Here is a 21,921-nt window from a genome sequence, read left to right on the forward strand (position 1 = left end):
ATCAATAATTGCTCCGCAATTCTGTCATGTGCGAGAGCAGCACATACGTAGCCCTCATTAAAACGTGAAACAATACGACCTAGTCTAATTTGATCAAACATGGCAGCGCCCTTAGGCCGTCGAAGCTGTTGTTTGTTTACAGATGTTTTAGCTGCATATGTGCTAATCGCATGTTTTCTGCCTTCCACATCCGTATCCACTTGTTCGGATCTATATATAGAACCTTATGATATACTTGATCTCGTGAAAAAACAATGCGTTGTAGTGTTATTTGCGCCGGATGATCAACCCTGTGATGACGTGTTTTTACAGCTTTCCAATGCATTCAGTAGCGAGCATCTGGTGACATTCAGGCGTGTAGAATACGTTCCTAATGAATTCTTTTGGAGGCCGAATGAACCACTAAAATGGACATCTAAGCCACCTGCAATGGATGTAGGGACAAGCACCATAGGTGTTTTCGAGAAGAAGAAAATTGATCGCTCATGTCTTTCTCAGGTTCCATCTCAACAGCGGAGCTGGAGACCTAATGCTGCTGCATATTCCGGTCCATTAAATGCTATGCCTATTCTAGACTTCATCAATGAGAAGTGTGGATCCTATCGAAATATACATGGGGAATTATCGAATGAAGGCATTCATCGTGAAAGTATACTGGCAAACTTGTTTCATGTTGCTAGTATTTCAAACTTTACTATGCGGTCATGGGTTGATGTCGTAAAAGAAAAATATGATATTAACTGTGAGTTACAAAATTGTAGGGAACGTATTAGTGATATTAAAAATGATGAACAATATGGCATATCTGGTGTTTGTCCAGCAGATTCAAATACACAGGAAAGTTCGCCAAAAGATTCAAGCAAAACAACTGTTGATGTTGCAAGTAAAGGCATACCAAAATGTGATCGAATATCGGTTCCAACATGGAATATGTTCTTCAGTAGATATTTAAAACGGTCCAAACCAGTGGTGATAGAAGGAGCCGTAAACCACTGGCCGGCTATGCATAAATGGACTACCGAGTACCTACGTAGCAAGTATGGTAAAAAAGAAGTGCACATTAAACTCGCCCCGAATGGTCATTTTGAAGGCGTTGAGAAGGCATCGCTTTGGGAAGATTACGACTCTTTTAATATTCCGCAAGACGTCAAGGTAGCCCTACGTTATCCAGACTTGGTTGTGGTCAGACCAGCTACTATAAATTTAAATTTTTCAGAGTTTTTGGACACTATGACTGGCAATTCTACGCTGCATAAGGAAGATGCGAATGAGAGAGTCTCTGCATATCTTGAATATTCATCAATTCCACAATACTTACCAGAGTTGGAGAGTGATATTGAAGAGTTTCCATTCATTAGGAATAAATTAAAGAGAAGACATTTAAATATTTGGTTGAGTGATGGAAATACACTTGGAAAACTACACTTTGATCCATTTGATAATTTGCTGTGTCAGGTATGTTCAAGGTTAAATTTCCAAATGTTGTGCCAGAAATTGCTTGCCCCCTCCCCCCCCCCTCGGCCTGCCAAAAAATCTTTGCCCTCCCCTCTTTACATGTCAAATTTTTGATTTCCCAATTTGCAATACATGCAAGTCTAGATAGCATGCCATATTTTTTTTTAATGTTTCCTAAACCTTTTTGGAGTGCAATGTGTGCCAAAAATTGCTTGTCCCCCTCTTGGCCAGTCAAAAATCCCCCGGCCTGCCAAAAAATCTTTGTCTCTCCCCCCCCCCCATGTTACCCTCCCCAGAGCTCATAATTATTGCATAGCCTCTTCAATAAAACCTTTAGAAAACTTACATTTTGCTGAAAATCAACATTTGAGTTATTCCAATTTAAGTATTTGGCCCATGTTCTTTCAAATGTTGCCAACAATATTACCAAGACCTTTTATTTTTACATACGTACTTGATAGATTCGTGGTAGAAAAGAGTTGATTTTATTTGAGCCGCATGACAACACCAAGCTGTACGAGGCACACATTCCAGAGGCGCTACTAGGATTCAGTACTAAAACCAGAGAATTCAGACGCAAAACCCTGATGGATAGCACATCTATGGTCATGGCACCTGTGGATATTCAAGACCCAGATTTTAAGGTATTTGAAAGACTGTCATGCTGGTTGTTGTGATTTTGACATTAATACTAATTACCAAAATATAAGATTTAGCGCATATAAAGATAAGCGCATATTTAAATTGGGTGTGAAGAGGAGCTGTTTCTAATGTAATTTATTAACTGAGGAAGCCATGTGCACTTAAGGATGACCCCCTTGCATTAATTGGATACTCGATCTAATGACCTTGAATTTACAGCATGACATGAATTCTTGTTATTTTATAAAGAACAACTTTTGAATTTTGATCAACTTCGTACAGATAGGGCATATCCCATCTCTTTTTTTCAAAATATTTTTCCTCCTAATTATAGGGGCCCAAAAAATATGGGGCCCTGACCCAAACCTTTTGATCTTGACATCATCATTAAATATGATGATGAGGTCATAGGGTGGCCAAACCTGTACAAGCCATGTGCTCTATTTTGGTCAACCATCCATTTCAATATCCCATATGTTTTAATTTGTATGTCCAGAGAAGAAAATAAAAGAGGAGGTCGCTCGCTGCCCACATCAAATAAATAATGTGTGCATCCGCCTATTGATGGAAATAATGATCTAATCCGATTGATCAACTGGCTTTGCGAGTCACGACTGTCTACAGGGGCGTCGCCAGACCTTTTTCATTTGGGGGGTGTAAGAGTCAATGATTGCTGACGAGCCGTCTGTGTGCCGACATACCAAATACTAGAGCAGTTGTCACCATGTAAGGCCCCATGTCACAGGGGAAGTTGCTCAACTTCGTCCAAAATTGTCAAAAATGACCAAAGTTGCACAAAGTTGCCTTAAGTTGCCTAAATATTTTGCAAAGTTGCGCATAAAAGTCGCTTTAAGTTGCTTAAATATTTTGCAAAGTTGCATTAAGTTGCCTAACTATTTTGCAAAGTTGCTTTAAGTTGCCTAAATATTTTGCAAAGTTGCGCAAAGTCGCTTTAAGTTGCTTAAATATTTTACAAAGTTGCATAAAGTTGCATTAAGTTGCGAAACATTTTACAAAGTTGCGGAAAGTTGCATTAAGTTTCCTAAACATTTTGTAAAGTTAGCTAAAGCTGCCCATATTTATGCAAAGTTGCCCAAAGTTGTGTAAACTTCTCATACAATTACGTCAAGTTGCTGCTGGTTTTGCTGACTCACCCAGAAGATTTTAAACCCTAAAACCAACCCAAAAACACCCCCCTACCTGCCTACATAGGCTATGCAATATAAATATGTCAAATGGCGTCCTCGAAATGTATAAATGGCCCCCTGACTTGCATCACTGTTATTGGAGACTCAACTCTCATGTCAATTGGGATATTCCAGATAATAAAAGACCCCCCCCCCTTATAGAGGGCAAATGTTGTTTTTTAAAATCTGGGATTCCAAATTTGTTTTGCAAAAAAATATCTGGAATTCCAGACCAAATCTCCACAAAAAGTATGGAATACCCGGCACCTTCCACCAAAACCCTATAGAGGGCAAACTATTTATTTGAAAAAAAGTCTGGAATTCCAAATTCATTTTGGAAAAAATATCTGGAATTTCAGACCCAATCTCCATAAAAAGTATGGAATTCGGGCATATTCCACCAGAACCCTATTGAGGGCAAACTTATTTTGGGGGAAAAGACTGGAATTCCAAATTCATTTTTAAAGTAATTTATTTTAATTTTAATTTTAATATGTTTATTGCTCGGGTTTATTGCACAAGAAACAAATAATCAACATCGACAAGATGTGTTGTGCAAAAAAAGGCATATAAGGCCCACGGTTGGACCTTTTAATACACATCAGGGAAGTATACTAGTATTATAGGCCTACAATTGTGAGACAAACACATTTGCAAATAAGAAATAGGTTATGTTCAAATTGACAAATTTAAGTAAACCAGAAATTTAGGCTATTCGTACATCAAACATACTATTTGAAATTGTGTCCTATCAACTTTTATAAAACGAGCAGGATTTTTCACTGTTTTATGGAAAATTGTATACGCATTGTATAAGCTATATACACCTAGTATTATAAATATTGAATAATATATTAACAATATAAAACTAAAAGATGATGAACACAACCTTTTTAAACATGTTTAAACAGATCTTATGGCTGATTTTTTGGTACTAGTAACTTATGAATGATTGATTTTGCCACTTGTTGCATTTATTTTAATAGTATTAAAGACTACTCTAGTATTTTAATCATGTAAATAATTCAAATACATTGTACATACAGAAGGCCTATGTTTAAGACTCATATTTATTCACTGCTATTATCTTATCAAAAACACTATAAGAATGTGTTTAATATACTCCAACCAGGCCAGTGAGCCTTTAATCATGTTAATCACAGTACAAGAATGCTCCAAATGCCATAAAGCATGTTACCTCTTGCCCCTAGCTCGCCCTATTTGACCTTTATAATATAGTGGTAGGTTTGAATTCACTGTGGTTTGAATTGGTAATAGCTTTACTTGCCATATTTGCTCTGGTATTTATACAGTATAACCAAAATACGTATTTACTGAATGGAATATTTTAAATAAACTTAAACATGAATAAAAGTGTCATAACAAATACTCATATTTTATAAATGAAATAATTAGGCCTTATTTGATAAGTATAAAAGTAATATACAAATCTACAAAGAACCTAGTGATATAATACTAATTACTATATGGTACACTCAGTGAATTAGAAATACATGCATGTACTTCTAAAATATTAGAACTAAGCCTAAGACAGTAGTTACGTACATCATTATAATAAAATATTTGTGTACATTATATAACACTTTTCAAACACTTTAGCAAATTAGCACATGAAAGTATGAGTAATGACTAATGAGTTGCTTTTTAATGAGAAAATTATTAATGTTAAGGGAACTGGAATGAGCGTTTTGACAGCATTTTTTTTGTGTCATGAGAGCACATCAGACCTATCGAATTGCATTCGAATACGAAGAATGTCTTTCTGATATCAAATAATTTTCAGTTTATGAAATTCACGATATAATACTAATTTTATGACAAATTATTAAAATTTGATATTTTTCACATTTTGAGACTAACAGTCCTCAAGTAAATTTTATAAATTTAATGATATAGTCTTAAAGTGTATGTAGCTGGGAGGAAAGGCCGACGATCAATTGAAAATTTTGACCTTTCATATTGAAGATATGGATTTTTTCAAATTTTCAATTGATCGTCGGCTTTTCATCCCACCTGCATACACTTTAGGTAGAAATCATCAGATTTATAAAGTTTACTTGAGTACTGTTAAATATCAAAAATATCAATTTTAATGATTTGCCATAAAAATGTGTATTACATTGCGAATTTCAAAATAACAAAATTATTTGATATCAGAAGGCCATTCTTCGTATTCGGAATGCTATTCGATATGTTTGATGTGCTCTAATGTCCCACAATAAATACTGTCCAAACGTTCATACCCCTTCCCTTAATTTTAATACTTTAGTGTTGTTGTTGTGTTGTGACTGACTTCCTGCAAAGTGCCATTTGCTGTTTAGTTTTCGTTGTTTTTGGTATTAATCTTGGTAGGCCTATTATGAGTGTAGGCTATATTGGTGGCCTATAAACTTTTCTTATTTGCAGACATATTCAAATTAGGATATAAATGCATTTCAGACTAAAATTTTACGGCGACAATTTAGGCCTACATGTTTAATATTTATCTCAATAGAATTTTTTAGTAGGGGAGACCGGGGATGGACGTTACAAAATTGACATTTTGCCCCATATAATTCCAATGAAAGAACTCAAACACTCCATCTTGGATCTGTGGATAGCACATTATGTTGACTAAAACTTGGGGCATACAAAACATGAAAACATCAAACAACTAATTAACTACTAATTAATTAATGAAGGTAATTTTTTGTAACAACTTGCCCCGCATACCGGGTAAGTTGTTACACCATGCGGGGTGAGTTGTTACAATGTTACAACTTTTTATGGACCTTGTATAGCCCTTTAGAAGCATTTAGATCATTTTTATTCTATAATACGTTCATTTATATTAAACTATGATGCTCTTATATTATGGTCAGTCGCTGCAACTCGCAAAGAATCACCATATTCCAACACACGTTAGGCAGCAGCTTCCACGTTACATTAAGAGGTGTTTTCCCCCTCTCTGTCTTCCTTTCCCAGGTTCTTGGTATCATTAACAGTAGAACAATTACAGCTCTAGGTAAAGCAAAATAGATAGTAGACATATGAAATATTTAAGCCTGAAAATTGAAATAAAATTTAGTTCAACACATGTAAAATGTAATTGGGGTAGGTTGTTACATGGGGTAGGTTGTTACAGTGTAACAACTATCCCCATAGGGAGTTTTACACACATAAGCCATTATAACACAACCCCGAGGCAGAATTACAGGTCATGACTCTGGGATATATTAGTGACCTACACATACTATATTTACCATAACACGCTAGCATAATGCATCTCCAGTTGTTAGAGCTATTACAATATTACAGTTTTGTCAGAAAGTTACTAGGAAAGGACAAAAAAAGTTTTTCTGACTTAACAATTTTGTAGAACACTGGAGATAGCTCGCGATTGGCAGTATACCCAAGTGATGTGTAGGCAACATATGGATGTCAGTTAGCCTGCCCTCTCTTATTCCAGCTTGGCACACTGAGAGGTGTAACAACTTCCCCGTGTAACTTCCATCCCCGGTCTCCCCTATTTAACAGAATGCAGGAAGAATCACTTTATTTGGGCAGTTTTTGAATTAATATTAATCACCATCTCTTCAAAAGTAACAAGGTTAACATACCGGCATGAGCTGTCATGATAGTATTAAAAGACAAAGATAAATGCAATCAGATTTTGGAAAAATCATGTGCCTAGTTTTTGTTTGAAAAAATAATTTTCAGCGCTTTTAGACCTTCTTAGCGGGCCTGAATAGCCCCTGAAAATGTGGTTCATTTTCCAACAAACAAACAAAAATTACCATAATATTGTGTAATTGAACTGAAGTTGAGCTTGAGCCTGTAAAAGTTAATGAAGGCCAGGGCCATTATACATACACAGATTTTTTTGGGAGGGTGCAGGAATTCCAAAACCGGACTTTCAAATGATAGGCCTAACTGTACTTGGGCAGATTTGTGTACCCAAATCCTCTACAAATTGCCCTTGTCTGTGTAAATGCCTTATCCCCTTTTTTCACGGCAGTGAAATGATGCCACTTTCCCCCACATCTCATATGCACAGTTTATCCCTTACATATCCTGTGTCATGAATAGGTATTGTAGCCCACCAGCCCTGTGGTTATTAGTCTAGGAAATAATTCCTAATATCTCATACCCTTGTTTGTATGCCTTTATCTAATCTTGCCACACATGACAACTTACTAATTAGCCCTAACCCGGAAAAGAGTCTGTCCAGGAGTAGGAATTTTTAGCCTTTTTAGAAACATGTTTGTAATTGGCTTATAGCCATCACATGCTGACAATACACATAACTGATCGATTAATCAAAACTAGCAGGTTCATGGCCAGGCCTGATTACAAAGTAAACATCATTCTGTATAGAAAACTGTGCAGCAAGCGATTTACTTCAGAATTTTACTATATTGCACAAAACTAAGTCTATATCTATACTCTATAGTTAATTGAATGTTAGCTAATGTTTATTGACTCTTGTAATAACCCATGTGTAGGCCTATAGGCCTAAACCTGTATAATATTGGTGTTCATACATATCCCTGACCCTGACAAAAGCTAACAAGAGCAAGCTGTGTAATTATTTTGTTTACTTGTGATAAGATACAATTTTTTCTTCGTAGTAATATAGCCAAATTTGTTTCCTAGTAGGTGACTTAATAAAAATTCCTTTAAAAAGGAATGGGCGCCCAATGTGAGCTTGGTCGTGATGTGGTAAATTTCATGGCGTTTAGATTTGGTATTATTATCTCTGGCAAACCCGGTGACACCTCAATATAGAAATCAGACCTGACAATAGGTTGTAAGAGGGGATAGCCTTTTCCAGGCACGAATTGGGTCATATATAAAGAAAGTTTTGCTACTTTGCAACACAATAAAAACCTAAATGCAAAACGAGATCCTGTAGGTGGCTCCCGAGGTGGCTTAAAAACTAAATGCAAAATGAGGTTTTTAAAAAATATTGTTTTCCAGAGTCAAGACGCATGTATCATTATTAAGCATCATATCACTTATTTATTGTCGAATAAGTGCAGAGCTAGAGTAGGTTAGATATGAATATTGAATGTTAGACCAAAGTAGCTCAAAGTACATGTGCTATACACCTGATCCGTGAACTTGTCTTTTTAAAGACAAATTCTTGTTAAAATTTGTTCTCCCACATTTGGACCTTTTTATTGGAAAAATAGCAAAACCGGACCCTTTTGGGCAGGCGGCGGATGACATGATCGAGCCGGCAACTTGTGAAACCGCCCGGCCGTATGGCATTTTCCAATATACTCGGTTAGTTTTGTGGGGTTCATTATCGAACCCCAACGGTTTTAGCTTGTATTTATATTTTTTATCAACATAGGCCTATTTGTTTGTGATATTTCAAGCGTTTTAAAATTTCAAAATAATCCCATTCAATTACACGGTTGACGATGGAAATTTACTGAATTTAGAGAATGCACGTCGTGCTTTTGGGGGTGGTGCTGCCGCTCCCCTGTAGGGACTTGACGAAGGCCAAAGATACTAATTTAAAACTTAATGTGTTATTTGCACCACAGCGACGCCTTCAATCAGGGCGCAGCCTTTTACTGTGGAGGAGCAAAGCCAAATTTTTGTCCCCGTTTGTCCATTTTGTCCCATTTTAGTCATTTTAATGACACATTACTCTTGCCGTCCCCATTTTTTCTGTTGCCACCATACCCCAGCTCTATTTGCGATAATTATAAGCGCTGGAATGAAATAGCAATTTTCTCTGTAAAAAGTGCTTTACCTCATTTGTTAATTTTTGTTAATTAAATGGGGACATAATGTGATCAATGAAAACTAACATTTTGTGGAAAACAAATATTAAGAATCTACTCTTTGTTGAAATCGCACATTATTGCTTTAAAAATGTAGTTTATTTTAGCACTGTATTTATCCCAGAAAGTGAAAATATGACCATAACTTTTGAATACATTATCCTGTTTTGCCAAATAAATCATAGCCAAATCACCTACCAATTCTAAGAATTGCATTTATTTTGTATAAAAATTCCGTATATGGGGTTCCTTACTAGTTCCATTTTTTCATTGATAATATCACCATTCTTTTCCAAAGTGATTCCAGATACATGGTGTAACAAAAATTGTTTTCTGTAACCCATTCATTCATAACCTGTTCTTTTTGTTTATATATAAAATTTGATATAGCTTGTTTGCAACAAGCAAAATGAAATTAATAACAATTAATGAGTAATGTGTAGGCCTAAATTTATAATATACATATACATACATACATACATACATTAAATTCTTATAAGGCGCAATATCCATTATGATCAAGGCGCCATACAAAATACAACAAATAATACCACATGAAATATAATACAAAGCAAAAATACAAATTCAGATTAAAACAAATGAGTTTTCAAGAGTTTTTTGAAAACTGCAATTGAGCCGGCATTTCTTACATGCTGCGGAAGTGAGTTCCAAAGTGATGGGCCTGCAACAGAGAAGGCTTGTTCACCTATACATTTCTTACTAAATGGTATTGCATTAGCCATTTTCCCCAAAAAATTACAATATCAATCAAAATTAACCAGGCCTCAGTGCTGTATAAACTTAATTGTTTGCATTTTTAAACACTACCTATTTTATAAACACCAGTTTTTTATTTTTTTAATAAATATTATAGATAAATAAATAAATAAATAAATAAATAAATAAATAAATGAATGAATGAATGAATGAATGAATGAATGAATGAATGAATGAATAAATAAATAAATAAATAAATAAATAAATAAATAAATAAATAAATAAATAAATAAATAAATAAATAAATAAATAAATAAATAAATAAATAAATAGATAAACTATATACTAAATAGGGCCTAAATGTTAAGAATAATAGATCAAGAATAAAAAGCAAATAAAATCAATTAAAAAATAAGCAAGAATGTATGTATGTATTTCTAAACTAGGCCTAGTATATTTTTCTGAAATCCTTAGTTCATCCTGGCATTACAATATTAAATTAATGCTTCAATACAAATTCCTTGCAATTATTGCTATTTTGCAGGGCAACACTTGCAAGCAAATCGTGCCCATTGTACTAAATAAAATGGATGCATGGGACAATCTAAAATTCAACAAAAAAATGGTACCCGACAATCTACAGCTTTTTCGAAAATATAGCGGTATTAAGGGATGGGGTATGAACGTTTGGACAGTATTTATTGTGGGACATTAGAGCACATCAGACATATCGAATTGCATATTCGAAGAATGTTCTTCTGATATCAAAAATTTCTGATTTTTTGAAATTCCCAATGTAATACACATTTTATGGCAAATGATTAAAAATTGATATTTTGATATTTAACAGTACTCGGAGTAAACTTGATGATTTATACTTAAAGTGTATGTATGTGGGATGAAAAGCCGACGATCAATTTAAAATTTTGACCTTTCGTTTTGAAGATATGGATTTTTTTCCCAAAACACACACACAAAAAAAATAGGTCTTTTGGGGAAAAAAAATCCATATCTTCAATATGAAAGGTCAAAATTTTCAATTGATCGTCGGCTTTTCCTCCCAGCTACATACACTTTAAGAATATATCATTAGATTTATCAAATTTACTTGAGGACTGTTATAAATCAAAATGTGAAAAATATCAAATTTTAATAGTTTGTTTTAAAATTTGTATTATATCGTGAATTTTGTAAAATGAAAATTATTTGATATCAGAAAGACATTCCTCGTATTCAGTTTCAGATTCGATATGTCTGATGTGCTCCATATCCCACAAAAATACTGTCTAAACGCTCAAACCAGATCCCTTAAAATTTAATATGAAAATTGAGGAAAAAAATATGGACTGATCCCAGAAATTGAGGAGTGGACGCGAAATGAATTGATTGAAGGGATCATTTGATGAGAGTCAGTTAATAAAATGGGGGTCAACAAGTTGAAAACTTGGCCCAGGAGAGCAAGTGAGATATTTTGTTTTCAAAAGTTATTTCGTTCATCACACAAAAAGGAAATTTACATTTCATTTATAGTATTTACACATGTTACGGTTATGGTTACCCTAGCTCTGAAAATGCTATTAGCCTTTGACCCCTAGCCAGGTTCAGCACAGGGCCGGGTAATTCAAAACCGTCTATACATCTATGTAAGCTTCTGTAGATCAAGATGAATCAAGTTATGACATTGGTTCTTACTTTATGCAGACTGGCAGACTCAAAATGATGGGAAGGGTAATGTTTTTATTTGGTATTGCAGTGAAATATAAATGTTTTGCCTTTTACTCTGTAACTTTTTTTGTCACAGAGAAAGCGTCACTTACATGATAAACTTAATATACCTGTTTTGGATGAATGGCATTTTCTAAAATGTATTGAAATTATTTGATGAGAATGAAAATGTGTTAAAACATGAACAAAACTATTTCTAAAATTTATACATGAATTATTTCAAAACCAGTATTTGTCCAGGTATTTACTACTATAATTCCAATGTTTACAAGTATTTCCCAGTATAATTTCCAGTATCAGAGATGCCGCCTTTCCTTCTCATGTCTGAAGTCAAAATGTCTGTACTTTTAATATATATATTCAGCCCATTTTGGGACTTTTATCCAAATTTACACACTATTACAAGCTATTCCTATAGCATGAGTAAATAATTTTTCCAAATTGTTATGTTGAATCTTTGTTTTCCATATACCATGTATACATTTCTTAAAAGCTCTTTTGTTACTTTTGAAGAGATGGTGCCCGTAACTGGTAACTACTAATTCAAAAACTGCTCAATATATACGTGACCCTTCCTGCATGCTTATAAATACTGTAATTTATAAAACATTTGAAAAAAAAAATGAAGCTACCGGTTATATTAAGAAATAGAGTCTGAAAGGCTTTTAATATTTATTCAATTAAATACCGTAAAAACACGTCTACAAGCATATATGGTTTTTTTTATGAAAGCTTAACTAATACTAATTTGGCGTATATATACCAATACAACATATTGGTCTTACAATAATACTTGTTTTTATCCGGGGGCACTCAACACAAATGACCATATGGGTATGCTCCCCGGAAAGACCCCCCTTTTGGGTTTCGCAGCTCGAAAGACTCCCTATATTTGACCAAAATAAAGCTCCGAAAGACCCTTGATTTTGATAATTTCAGCTCTAAAAGACCCAAAATTGCTCATTCCTCGTATTTCTTGTTTTTTCAGGCGATTGTCAACCAAAAAGCCAAGAAAGACCCTTGATTTGGACTTTTCGCAGCTCCAAAAGACCCCATTTTACTTGTTCACAGCCGGTTCGCAGCTCGAAGACCCCTTTTAGTGTACGCCGTCAGCTCCCAAAGACCCACCACCTCAAAATTCGGGAGCATACCCACCAAAAAGTTTTGATGTGCCCCCCCCCCGGGGTTTTATATGCTTGAATCTGTAATTTATTTGTTCAAACTCCATAATGGCGCCTGGAATAAATTAGCTTTCATCAGAAGCACTCTATATGCTTGTAGACGGGGCTTTACGGTATGTCGGTCAGCAGACAAGAAATATTATTGCCCAATACACATTGATAGGCCTATATATAGCATGTCCAAAACATATTTTCGCGTGCCAAACAGTATACTGCACTTGTTGTTTGGGCTCTAATATATATTTCAAGCTATTTTAGGAGAAGCAGGGTATGATTTCAAAGTCAAATAATTATAACCACCATACTATGTTCTTTATATAGATTTTGTACCCGGATTTTGTATTTACATCATCAGATAATTTATTATAAATTTATTATTTACAGTGTATGTGTAAATGTGTAGGCTATACTCACTATACTGTAGGTCCTATAGTATGGCTAACATGCTAATACTAGTAGCAAGTACACAGCCAGTTTGAATTTCCCACTTTTTACTACAAAAGATCAATTAGGGGTAACATGATAATGGAATGTGTGTGCACACTGTCATTAAAGGTTGGGGTTAATTTTGGTCAGAAACCCATATACAGGCGTCACCATCCCCTATGATAATATTCGAGGGGTTATCCCCATCCCCGGGATCTACGCCTATAACTCATTTAGCTAAAAATTACCATTTGGAGTTATTACTCATTGGAGTCATAGTGTTACACCCAAATTGTGAAGTGCACACATTTTGTTGATTTGAAGCTTGAGAGTACACAATTGAATACTTAAAAGTTAGGAATGTACATGCCTTCTCGAACACTTTTGATACCCCGTATTAAGGACTGATTTTTATCCCTTTTAGGACCCAAATTTTGTTTGATCCCCCACCATATTTTCCAATCCCCCCACCGAAGTATTTATGAACACTCCCTACAGGGGAAAGAAGAAGAATTTTAAATGGATACTGGGGTTAAACAGTAAGCATATAGCTGCATGGTAAGAAGCTGTAACACTGAGAGTTTGTGATACAGTTATACAGCCAGTTGCCAGTGGCGGCGCCATTAATTTTGTCGGGGGGCATTGAGGGGCAAAGTGAATTTCAGGGTGGGGGGCAAAATCAACAAATTTTGTGCAAAATTACGGCAAAAAGTGAAAATTTTGGGGTTTCATTGGGGGCACCAGGGGGGGCAAGAGTTCTGACTGGATGGGGGCATTTTCCCCATGCCCCCCCCGTGGGGCCGCCACTGCCAGTTGCAAATCTGAGTATATGAGACCACATTTATGCCATTATTATTTGAGGCCTAGCTACACTGAAGTCTGAATTGAATCCTGTAATATTTATGCCAAACCTTAGCCTCACCCAGCACACGCTGAACCCCAAATGATTCTCTCAGAACTCAGCATTTGAAGAGCAGTAGAGCTGGGGTATGCTCCGGGGGGGGCTTCAATATGAAATGGATATAGGTGTAGGGCTGGCACTCACACAGTAAGGGGCATTCAGTGAGAGCAAAATATAAAACAATATGGGGTCATTGGGTGAGAGCATCATTTTGGCATTCGGTGAGAGCAAAATGTATGAAATATATCATCTGTCACCATTGGGTGAGAGATGAACCGTTTGGATCTAAATTAGTGTGTCATTGGCTGGCTGAGAATATGACCTCTTTTAAAATAGGGTCTTTGGGTGAGAGCCAGAAAAAGCCTAAAGTAATAATGTGTGATATCGTCAGCCTGCTACGCTAATTGTTTAAAGTCATTTTTGTAATTTTAAGAACAAAGAACAAAATGTGGTTCAAGCATACATCAGTTATCTAATATTCCTAATTATTTGGGATTATTCCTTTCATTTCATTATCATTTGTAGGCCCTACTTGTACAAATATTGGTGAATAAATATGTTTAAATGCATGCTTGAACCATTAGTATTTTGTACTTTGTTCTCAAAATTACAAAAAATGACTTGGGTAATTAGCGTAGCAGGCTGACAATATGCTCTAGCAAAGATCAGTAATAGAAGGGTCAGTGCTTTGTGTGGGTAGACCCTATCACAGATCATGAAGCTGAAGTCGGTCTACTGTTCTATGAGAGGCACGCGCCTACCCCCATTGGGAGTTTCATCATTAGGTCAGCCATAGCACAGATCCTGGAATCCTGGCCACTACATGTAGCAACTAGCTTCAGCTGTAGCTTGTAATAGGCCTATACCACAGGCCCATACGCAGGATTTTTTTTGGGGGGCGATTTTGTGAAAAGTGGACTTTCTTTCAAAAATTTGGACCTTTTTTGACGAAAAACATGATTTTTTTTGCTCGCTTCATTTCGCAAATTCTGAAATTTTGGGACTTTCTGTACACTTTGGCAAATTTTGGTGTGGGTGAGCCTCTTCAAAACCCAAAAGTTTTATGCGCTTGGGTTGGTCTAAGAAATACTGGCATTTTTATCATAGAATTTTAGATCTCTTCAAAGTAGGCTACAAATATGATTATGTACCAATCTGATAAAAATACAACTAAATCAAGAAAATATTGAAAATAAATTAAATTTCTTTGCACGTAAACTGCACACTTCAGTTTACTATTTCTCATTGCAAAATTATTTTGTACACATATAAGGCCCATGGGTAGATTTACCATAGGGCAGAGTGGGCACGGGCCCAGGTAATGGGGGCTAAAACTGATCACATTGTACCTGTGTACATTTGCGTGACCAAATTAATCTCATATTTGACCATTTTAGCTTTTTGCATTAATTAGTTCAAATTTTAACAATATTTGGCCAAATTTTTTGCGCGGTTCGCGAGCATTTGTACTATCATAGCCACGGATCCAAATTATCTATTTCATTTATCCCTGTAAAATCAGATAAACACCCTGATTTGGGACAAATCTAAATTAAGTATAAAATGAAAATTTCCTTGTGCTTGTATTTCATGCATAATTGTCCCACCGGAATGTTTCAAACATTTGCCTCCCAGATACCACACCACTGGAAACAACACTATTAAGTATGTTTGTTATTCTATTTTAAGTGCTTATGTTCTGTACCTTGTATTAGTAAGGTTTTGAACATTAAGAATCTTGAATCTTGATAAAGGGGTCAAAAAGTTTTGTCTGTCAAAAGAGGGGTCAAAAAGTTTAGCGGTCTATGGGGGGGTCAAAAGTTTAAGGAAAAATTTAAGGAAGACCAGCCCCCTACCAAAGTATTAATGAACACTCCTATCTCCGGATTGTTCCGATTAATTTTGATAACTCCAAATTGTTCTGACTAATTTCAACTAACTGCGGATTGTTCCAAATAATATCGATAACTCGGAATAACTACAAATAAATATTGCAATTCCGATAACTCCAATATCGGACCCTGAAATCGGAATTAATACCCTGTCGTGGGGCCTAATATTGGATCCAAAACATAATAATGATAAAATTGGATACTTTATGCCCAATATTTATTGGTCGAGCTATGAGTTTTAACTCGAGTACGCCTCGTCCAATAATAAAACTCATAGCTTGACCAATAAATGTGGGCTCAATCGATCTAATTTTATATCAAAGTTGCACAAAGTTCTGCAAAGTCACGTAAAATTTTGCAAAGTTGCACACAGTTCCTCAAAGATGCCTAAACATTTTGCAAAGTTGCACAAAGTTCCCCAAAGTTGCATAAAATTTTGCAAAGTTGCTCAAAGTTTTGCAAAGTTACATAACATTTTGCAAAGATGCTCAAAGTTGCGTAAAATTTTGCAAAGTTGCTCAAAGTTACGTAAAATTTTGCAAAAGCTACACAAAATTGTACAAAGTTGCGCTTAAAGTTCCTCAATGTTAATGTAAAGTTGCATAAAGTTGCACAAAGTTACTCAATGTTAATGCAAAGTTGCACAAAATTGTCAAAAATTTTGCAAAGTCAAATGACAACTTTGAGCAGTTTTACACAATTTTGCGCAACTTTGGTCATTTTTGACAATTTTGGACGAATTTGGGCAACTTCCCCTGTGACATGGGGCCTCATGTAGCTGAACCATGTTGCATCAGCCGGGGGGACTTAAGTTTTCATTTTACACCTTGGGAATCATAGGCATGCCTTCTTGGCATTTCGAAATACACCAAAATATGAATACTGACATTTTAGATGTCGAAAGCAGAAGCGAAAATGGTCATTTAATTGACCACAACGTAGGGGGTGTCTGAGGGGGGATTTTCCCCCCGTCAGAAGTAAGAAACTTTTGCAAAATGAAGACCCAATTGAAGCGATTTGGTGGACCATTTTGACACTATTAGAGTGTAAAATTTTAGTTTGAAAAAGCCCCCACATTTGTGAAATGAGCGGTCCATGAAGCCTTTTGCGCGAATTTCCCCTATTATTGTAGGCCTATAAATTGTGTTAAACAAAAATTTGAAAATGTCGAGAACAGAAGCGGAAGTGGTCATTTGTGTGACGACAACGCAGGGGGGTGTCTGAGGGGGGATTTGTCCCCCCTCTGAAGTAAGAAACTTTTGCAAAATGAAGACCTAATTGAAGCGATTTGGTGGACCATTTTGGCACTATTTTGTGTAAAATTTTAGTTTGAAATCTTTCATGGACAAGTTTTCCCTATTATTGCAAGTGTATAAATTTGGTAAAACATGTTAAACTATAGGGGCTAAACTGGCAAATATTGAAAGCAGAAGCGAAAATGGCCACTTGTTTATCCACTATGCAGGGGGTGTTTGAGGGGGTTCCCCCCTCAGAAGTTGTGAAATTTTGCAAAATGAAGGTCCAATTGAAGCCATTTGGTGCATCATTTTTACACTATTTAAATCATTGCTTTACAAGACTTGAGACTCACAATATTAAAGCATGCATGTATTGATGTCAGTATGGAGTCCGTCTTAATATAATACTGACTTGGTGACAAAATGTGACGACGGGCCCTGCATTTCGGCGGGCCGGCAGTAATTTTCAAATGCTTTTAGGACGAGGACCCGCCTTCAGGCAATGCCTAAAATAATTGCAGGCCTATTATAAGACCTACTTCCGATCGACCCGACTGCATGTTTTTTAGGCATAGGCCTACTATACGTGCAATTTAACTTTTTCTCTCCTCTTTTTCTCCCTTTTCCCCTCTTCTCTTCTCTCTCTTCTTTCCTCCTTCCCCTCTTTCTTTTTCTTTCCTTTTCCTCCTTCTCCCCCTTTCTTTGCAATTTGCCAACGACGGCACGATTTTGCCGACGGATTTGACGATTGGGGGTGTCACACCCCCCATATACCCCCTCTAGCGCGGCCCTGACTGTCTAGCTCTAAGCGGCGCATGCCCGGATATCAATTTGTTACGTCAGTTGACCGCGAAATATAATTTCTGTATTGTTTGGCATGACCGACTGCTAAGGTTGACCCGAGATCCCTGTGAAAAAGACCCTCATTTTGGATCCAAATAGCATTTTTGGACACGTTTGGACACAAAACGGGAGTATATGGAGAAACTGACACGAGTTTGAAATTAGTGATTACACTAGTTTTAAGTTTCCGTAAACTGCCGCAAATATTCAAATGCTTATCATTTAAATTTCTTTTCCTTTGATCTTATATTAATTTTACTGGAAAATTAATTATGCTTGACTTTCCATAACTTAAAAAAACTTTTGATTTTTTTAATGGGAGTTTAGTGGTTAGTATTATTTTTCTTTAAAGAAAAAAAGCATGATTTTACTGCAAAATTGGGAATTTAATGATGTACTTATTTTCTCCACTAAGAGAACTAACGAATCAGTCGAGCGTATGTTGGATGAACAGATTACCACAAAGGAAGTTTCAAGTGGTATTTTAAGTACCCAAAACAAAGAAAAGTGAATGGAGGTTAACTGTGGGTAATCGGATTATATGTTCGAGCGATCTCCTCTTTTCTCATCTTCCCTGGTATGTCTTATTGTAAATAAAATTGAACTGAACTGAAATATCCTCACTGATCTAGCATCATTTAAAAATTCCTTGTTACAGAGATTTCCTAAGTTTGCTGAGACTCGCCCACTGAATTGCACAATCAATGAAGGGGACATGCTGTTTATGCCTGCTTTCTGGTGGCACGAGGTCCAGTCACATCCAAATATAGAGGAGCATCGAAATGTTGCTGTCAACTTTTGGTAGGTTTTATCCAAGTTTATTCTAAGTATACTACAGTATTAGTAATCAATAAGCAGTCCCCCTCAAACTTGGGCTATGACATCCCTTTCCAAATCAGAAAAGTCACAGAAAAATCTAAATTTTAGGCAAATCTTCACATCCCCCAAGACAAAAGTTTCCCCTCTCAATGCCACTGCCCCTAAACAAAAATATGTGACCATCCATCTCAAACCGCTCGTAAAGTCGGCAAATTGTATTTCGAGTTACAGTGCAAAATGTGCATAAAGCTTGTATTCATAATGCACCTAATAATTGTCCTACATGTTCAAGTGGTGGGTTGACTTGGGGATAATTTGATGTGACCATTTGATATATAATACCAGCAATGTGGAAAAAGAGAAATAATGAAGCACCAAAATAATGTACCCTTTTACTGAAGGAGCAAAGTTTAACAAGCCATAACTCCGCTTCTGGATATCGTTTGAAGTCAAATAATATATCATTGTAAAGCTTATGATATATATTTTCTAAACACGGAAGAAAACCAAATTGACCAGGGGCCGACTTTACGAGCGTTTCGACGTGGATGGTCACATATGCTAGTGCTGCCATAGTCAATATAAAGTGACAGCAAATGGTTGATGGAAGCTTTTGTCCTCCACCCAGAAAAAAATGCACACGAAAATTATTTCTGGTGCTGCCTCTGTCAGTTAGGCCAAATAAAATAAATAATTTGTTTTGCGTCCACCCCACTCTCACGTTGTGGGATCAGTCCATATTTTTGTTATTTTTTTGAAATTTTGATATTAAATTGTAAGTTTTTAATACTTTTAAAATGCTAATGCTGATAAACAAGTTTATTAGTCAGCAGGAATCACTTGCAAGTATTTTTGTGGAACTCTAGGGCCGGGTCTAACCCCTCATAATCTTATACAAAACGGGCATCATCAGATGCTAAAAACAGTGCAATTGATGTTAATTTTATGTGAAAACTGCTGTATTTTGTCAATTTAGCAACAACATCAAAAACCTCCCTCCATCCTCGCTTTTCCCTAAAGGTGGGTATGTGATACAAATTTTTAATTTTATGTGGCATAAGTGACATTATGGGGAATCTCCCCCCAAAAAAAAATCTTGGACTTTGCATCTAGTCAGAACAAATAATACCCATATTTCACTTCCTACCTCCATCTCTCCCCCCCCCAAAAAAAACAAAAACAAACACACACAAAACAACAGTTAAAATTGTACGGTTCTACTTACCTCATGTCATCCCATTAGTCTCAAAACTTAGTATGGATCCAGGCGCAGGGTATAGATGCCCTGTTTGTTTGAGACTCATCTTGTTTGACACAATAAACACTAACCTAAAGCCAAGAATTTTCTGCTTTACAAATGCTAAATTCCGCTTTTCTCCGCTTTGTAATTTTAGCACATTTCTGACATAATAAAATTTCACAAGAATCTTGTGACGATCATTGCGATTTGCAAAGTTGGGATGGGTAATTGGGTATCATGGCTGCAATGGGGCGTTGTACGGTAAATCTATGACGGATTTTACTTTATTTTGATGAATTTTGAAGACCCATTTCATTTAGTATTTTATTTATTTCTTTTCAATTGTATTTTTTTCCTTTTTCCAGGTCATTTTTGCTTATTTTTTATTTTTTTCTCAGAAATGCGTTTTCCGCTTTATCTCTGAATTCCGCGATTTTCGCGGAATTTCCGCAACGCGGAAAATTCTTGGCTTTACACTAACCCTAACCCCAAAACTAATACCCTAACCCGGTTGTAATCCAATCTTTGTTGTTGAAGGCGTGTTAAACACCCGTGTTAAACAATCAGAGGTATGCACTTAGTATCCATTTGTGGATTTTGTTAATTGGATTTTGTTAATTTTTGTTGGATTTAATCACAAAATGTTTTTGTTTTTGCTTTATATAGGTATGAGCCTTTCCTGACCAAAGAATTTCCATGTCCTGAATGTCGCCTTGATGTCAACCCATACTACAGGCATCTGCTATAATCTGTGACTTCTCTCTAGTCCGAAGGGTCGCTAGTCCGAAGGTTTTCTAGTCCGAAGGGTCGCTAGTCCGAAAACCAAATTAAGTTTGCTAATCCGAAGGTTCTCTAGTCCGAATATAGAATAAGGGTTATGTTTAGGGTTAGGGTTATGGTTATGGATAGCAAGCCTTATTCTATATTCGGACTAGAGAACATTACCTTATTTATTTTTCGGACTAGCGAAACCTTGGACTAGAGAACCCGATATTCGGACTAGCAAACCTTTTTCAGAATTCGGACTAGCGAATGGTAAATTATGTGTTTGGACTAGCAAACATTCGGCCTAAGGAGCCTTTGGACTAGAGAGTTGTCGCCTTATAATCAGTGTAAACAGTAACATTGTATTGACAATTGTTTACTTGGTTTGTTATGGTCGAATTAGCACCCGGACACAGCTACAGCTATTGAAATGCATTGATATGCATCAACACACTTTTATGTAGCTACCGCAATGCCCGGGCCGCAATGGTTCAATAAATATTTTTCATTTGTGCAGGAGTTTTAAAAGCACAAGCCCTGCTGTTTGCCTTTCAATTTGCGCGCATACTGACGGGTGTAATATCCAGTGTTGTGCACCCTTAAGTAAAACATCAAGTGCACGGTATAGTTATGCATCAATGATACGGTAAATCTTTGTTTAGCAACATGGCAGACATTTAAACAATCATTTGTGTGATTTGTGTCATTTGTTATCCAAGCTTAAGTCCCGAAAACGGGCAACAATAGCGTTATGTCACCTCATCTATAAGCATGAAATGTAATTCTTGTGCATGGAAATTTTCCAAGTGCAATTGATTTGTGAAATTTTTATGCACAGAAATATTTTTTCTTCTAATACGGTACTGTATAAAATTTGAATTGGCTATTCCAGTTGAAATCCATACACCCTTATGACAGACATGACCTTAATCTCCCACAAGGGGGCGTAGATTTCAAACGGAGTCACCCATTCAGGTTACCCCAGTGGCGTGCGCAAAGAGGGGCAGGACCAACTTTTGTTGGTCATTCGGGGGATTCGGAGGGGACGTTAAAAAAGACGTTAAAAATATCAAAATTTGCTCCTAATCAGAC

General features: G+C 36.1%; 1 protein-coding gene across 1 annotated transcript; it reads left to right on the forward strand.

Moving 5' to 3' along the window:
- Positions 1–73: 73 nt before the first annotated feature.
- Positions 74–21,195, forward strand: LOC140155536 (uncharacterized). The gene is made up of 4 exons (XM_072178414.1): positions 74–1,455; positions 1,917–2,099; positions 18,664–18,806; positions 20,731–21,195. The coding sequence occupies exons 1-4, from the start codon at positions 100–102 to the stop codon at positions 20,810–20,812; spliced, it is 1,764 nt and encodes a 587-aa protein (XP_072034515.1). The 5' UTR covers positions 74–99; the 3' UTR covers positions 20,813–21,195.
- The last annotated feature ends 726 nt before the right edge of the window (positions 21,196–21,921 follow it).

Source organism: Amphiura filiformis, chromosome 6 (assembly GCF_039555335.1).
Source record: "Amphiura filiformis chromosome 6, Afil_fr2py, whole genome shotgun sequence".
Lineage (NCBI taxonomy): Eukaryota > Metazoa > Echinodermata > Ophiuroidea > Amphilepidida > Amphiuridae > Amphiura > Amphiura filiformis.

What these genes read in the sequence shown, in the direction of transcription:
- LOC140155536 (XM_072178414.1), top strand. Translation starts at nt 100, where the DNA reads ATGGCAGCGCCCTTAGGCCGTCGAAGCTGTTGTTTGTTTACAGATGTT. An exon ending in TTGATAATTTGCTGTGTCAG is followed by an intron (nt 1,456 to 1,916) that starts GTATGTTCAAGG and finishes CGTACTTGATAG; the next exon opens with ATTCGTGGTAGAAAAGAGTT. An exon ending in TTCAAGACCCAGATTTTAAG is followed by an intron (nt 2,100 to 18,663) that starts GTATTTGAAAGA and finishes TCCTTGTTACAG; the next exon opens with AGATTTCCTAAGTTTGCTGA.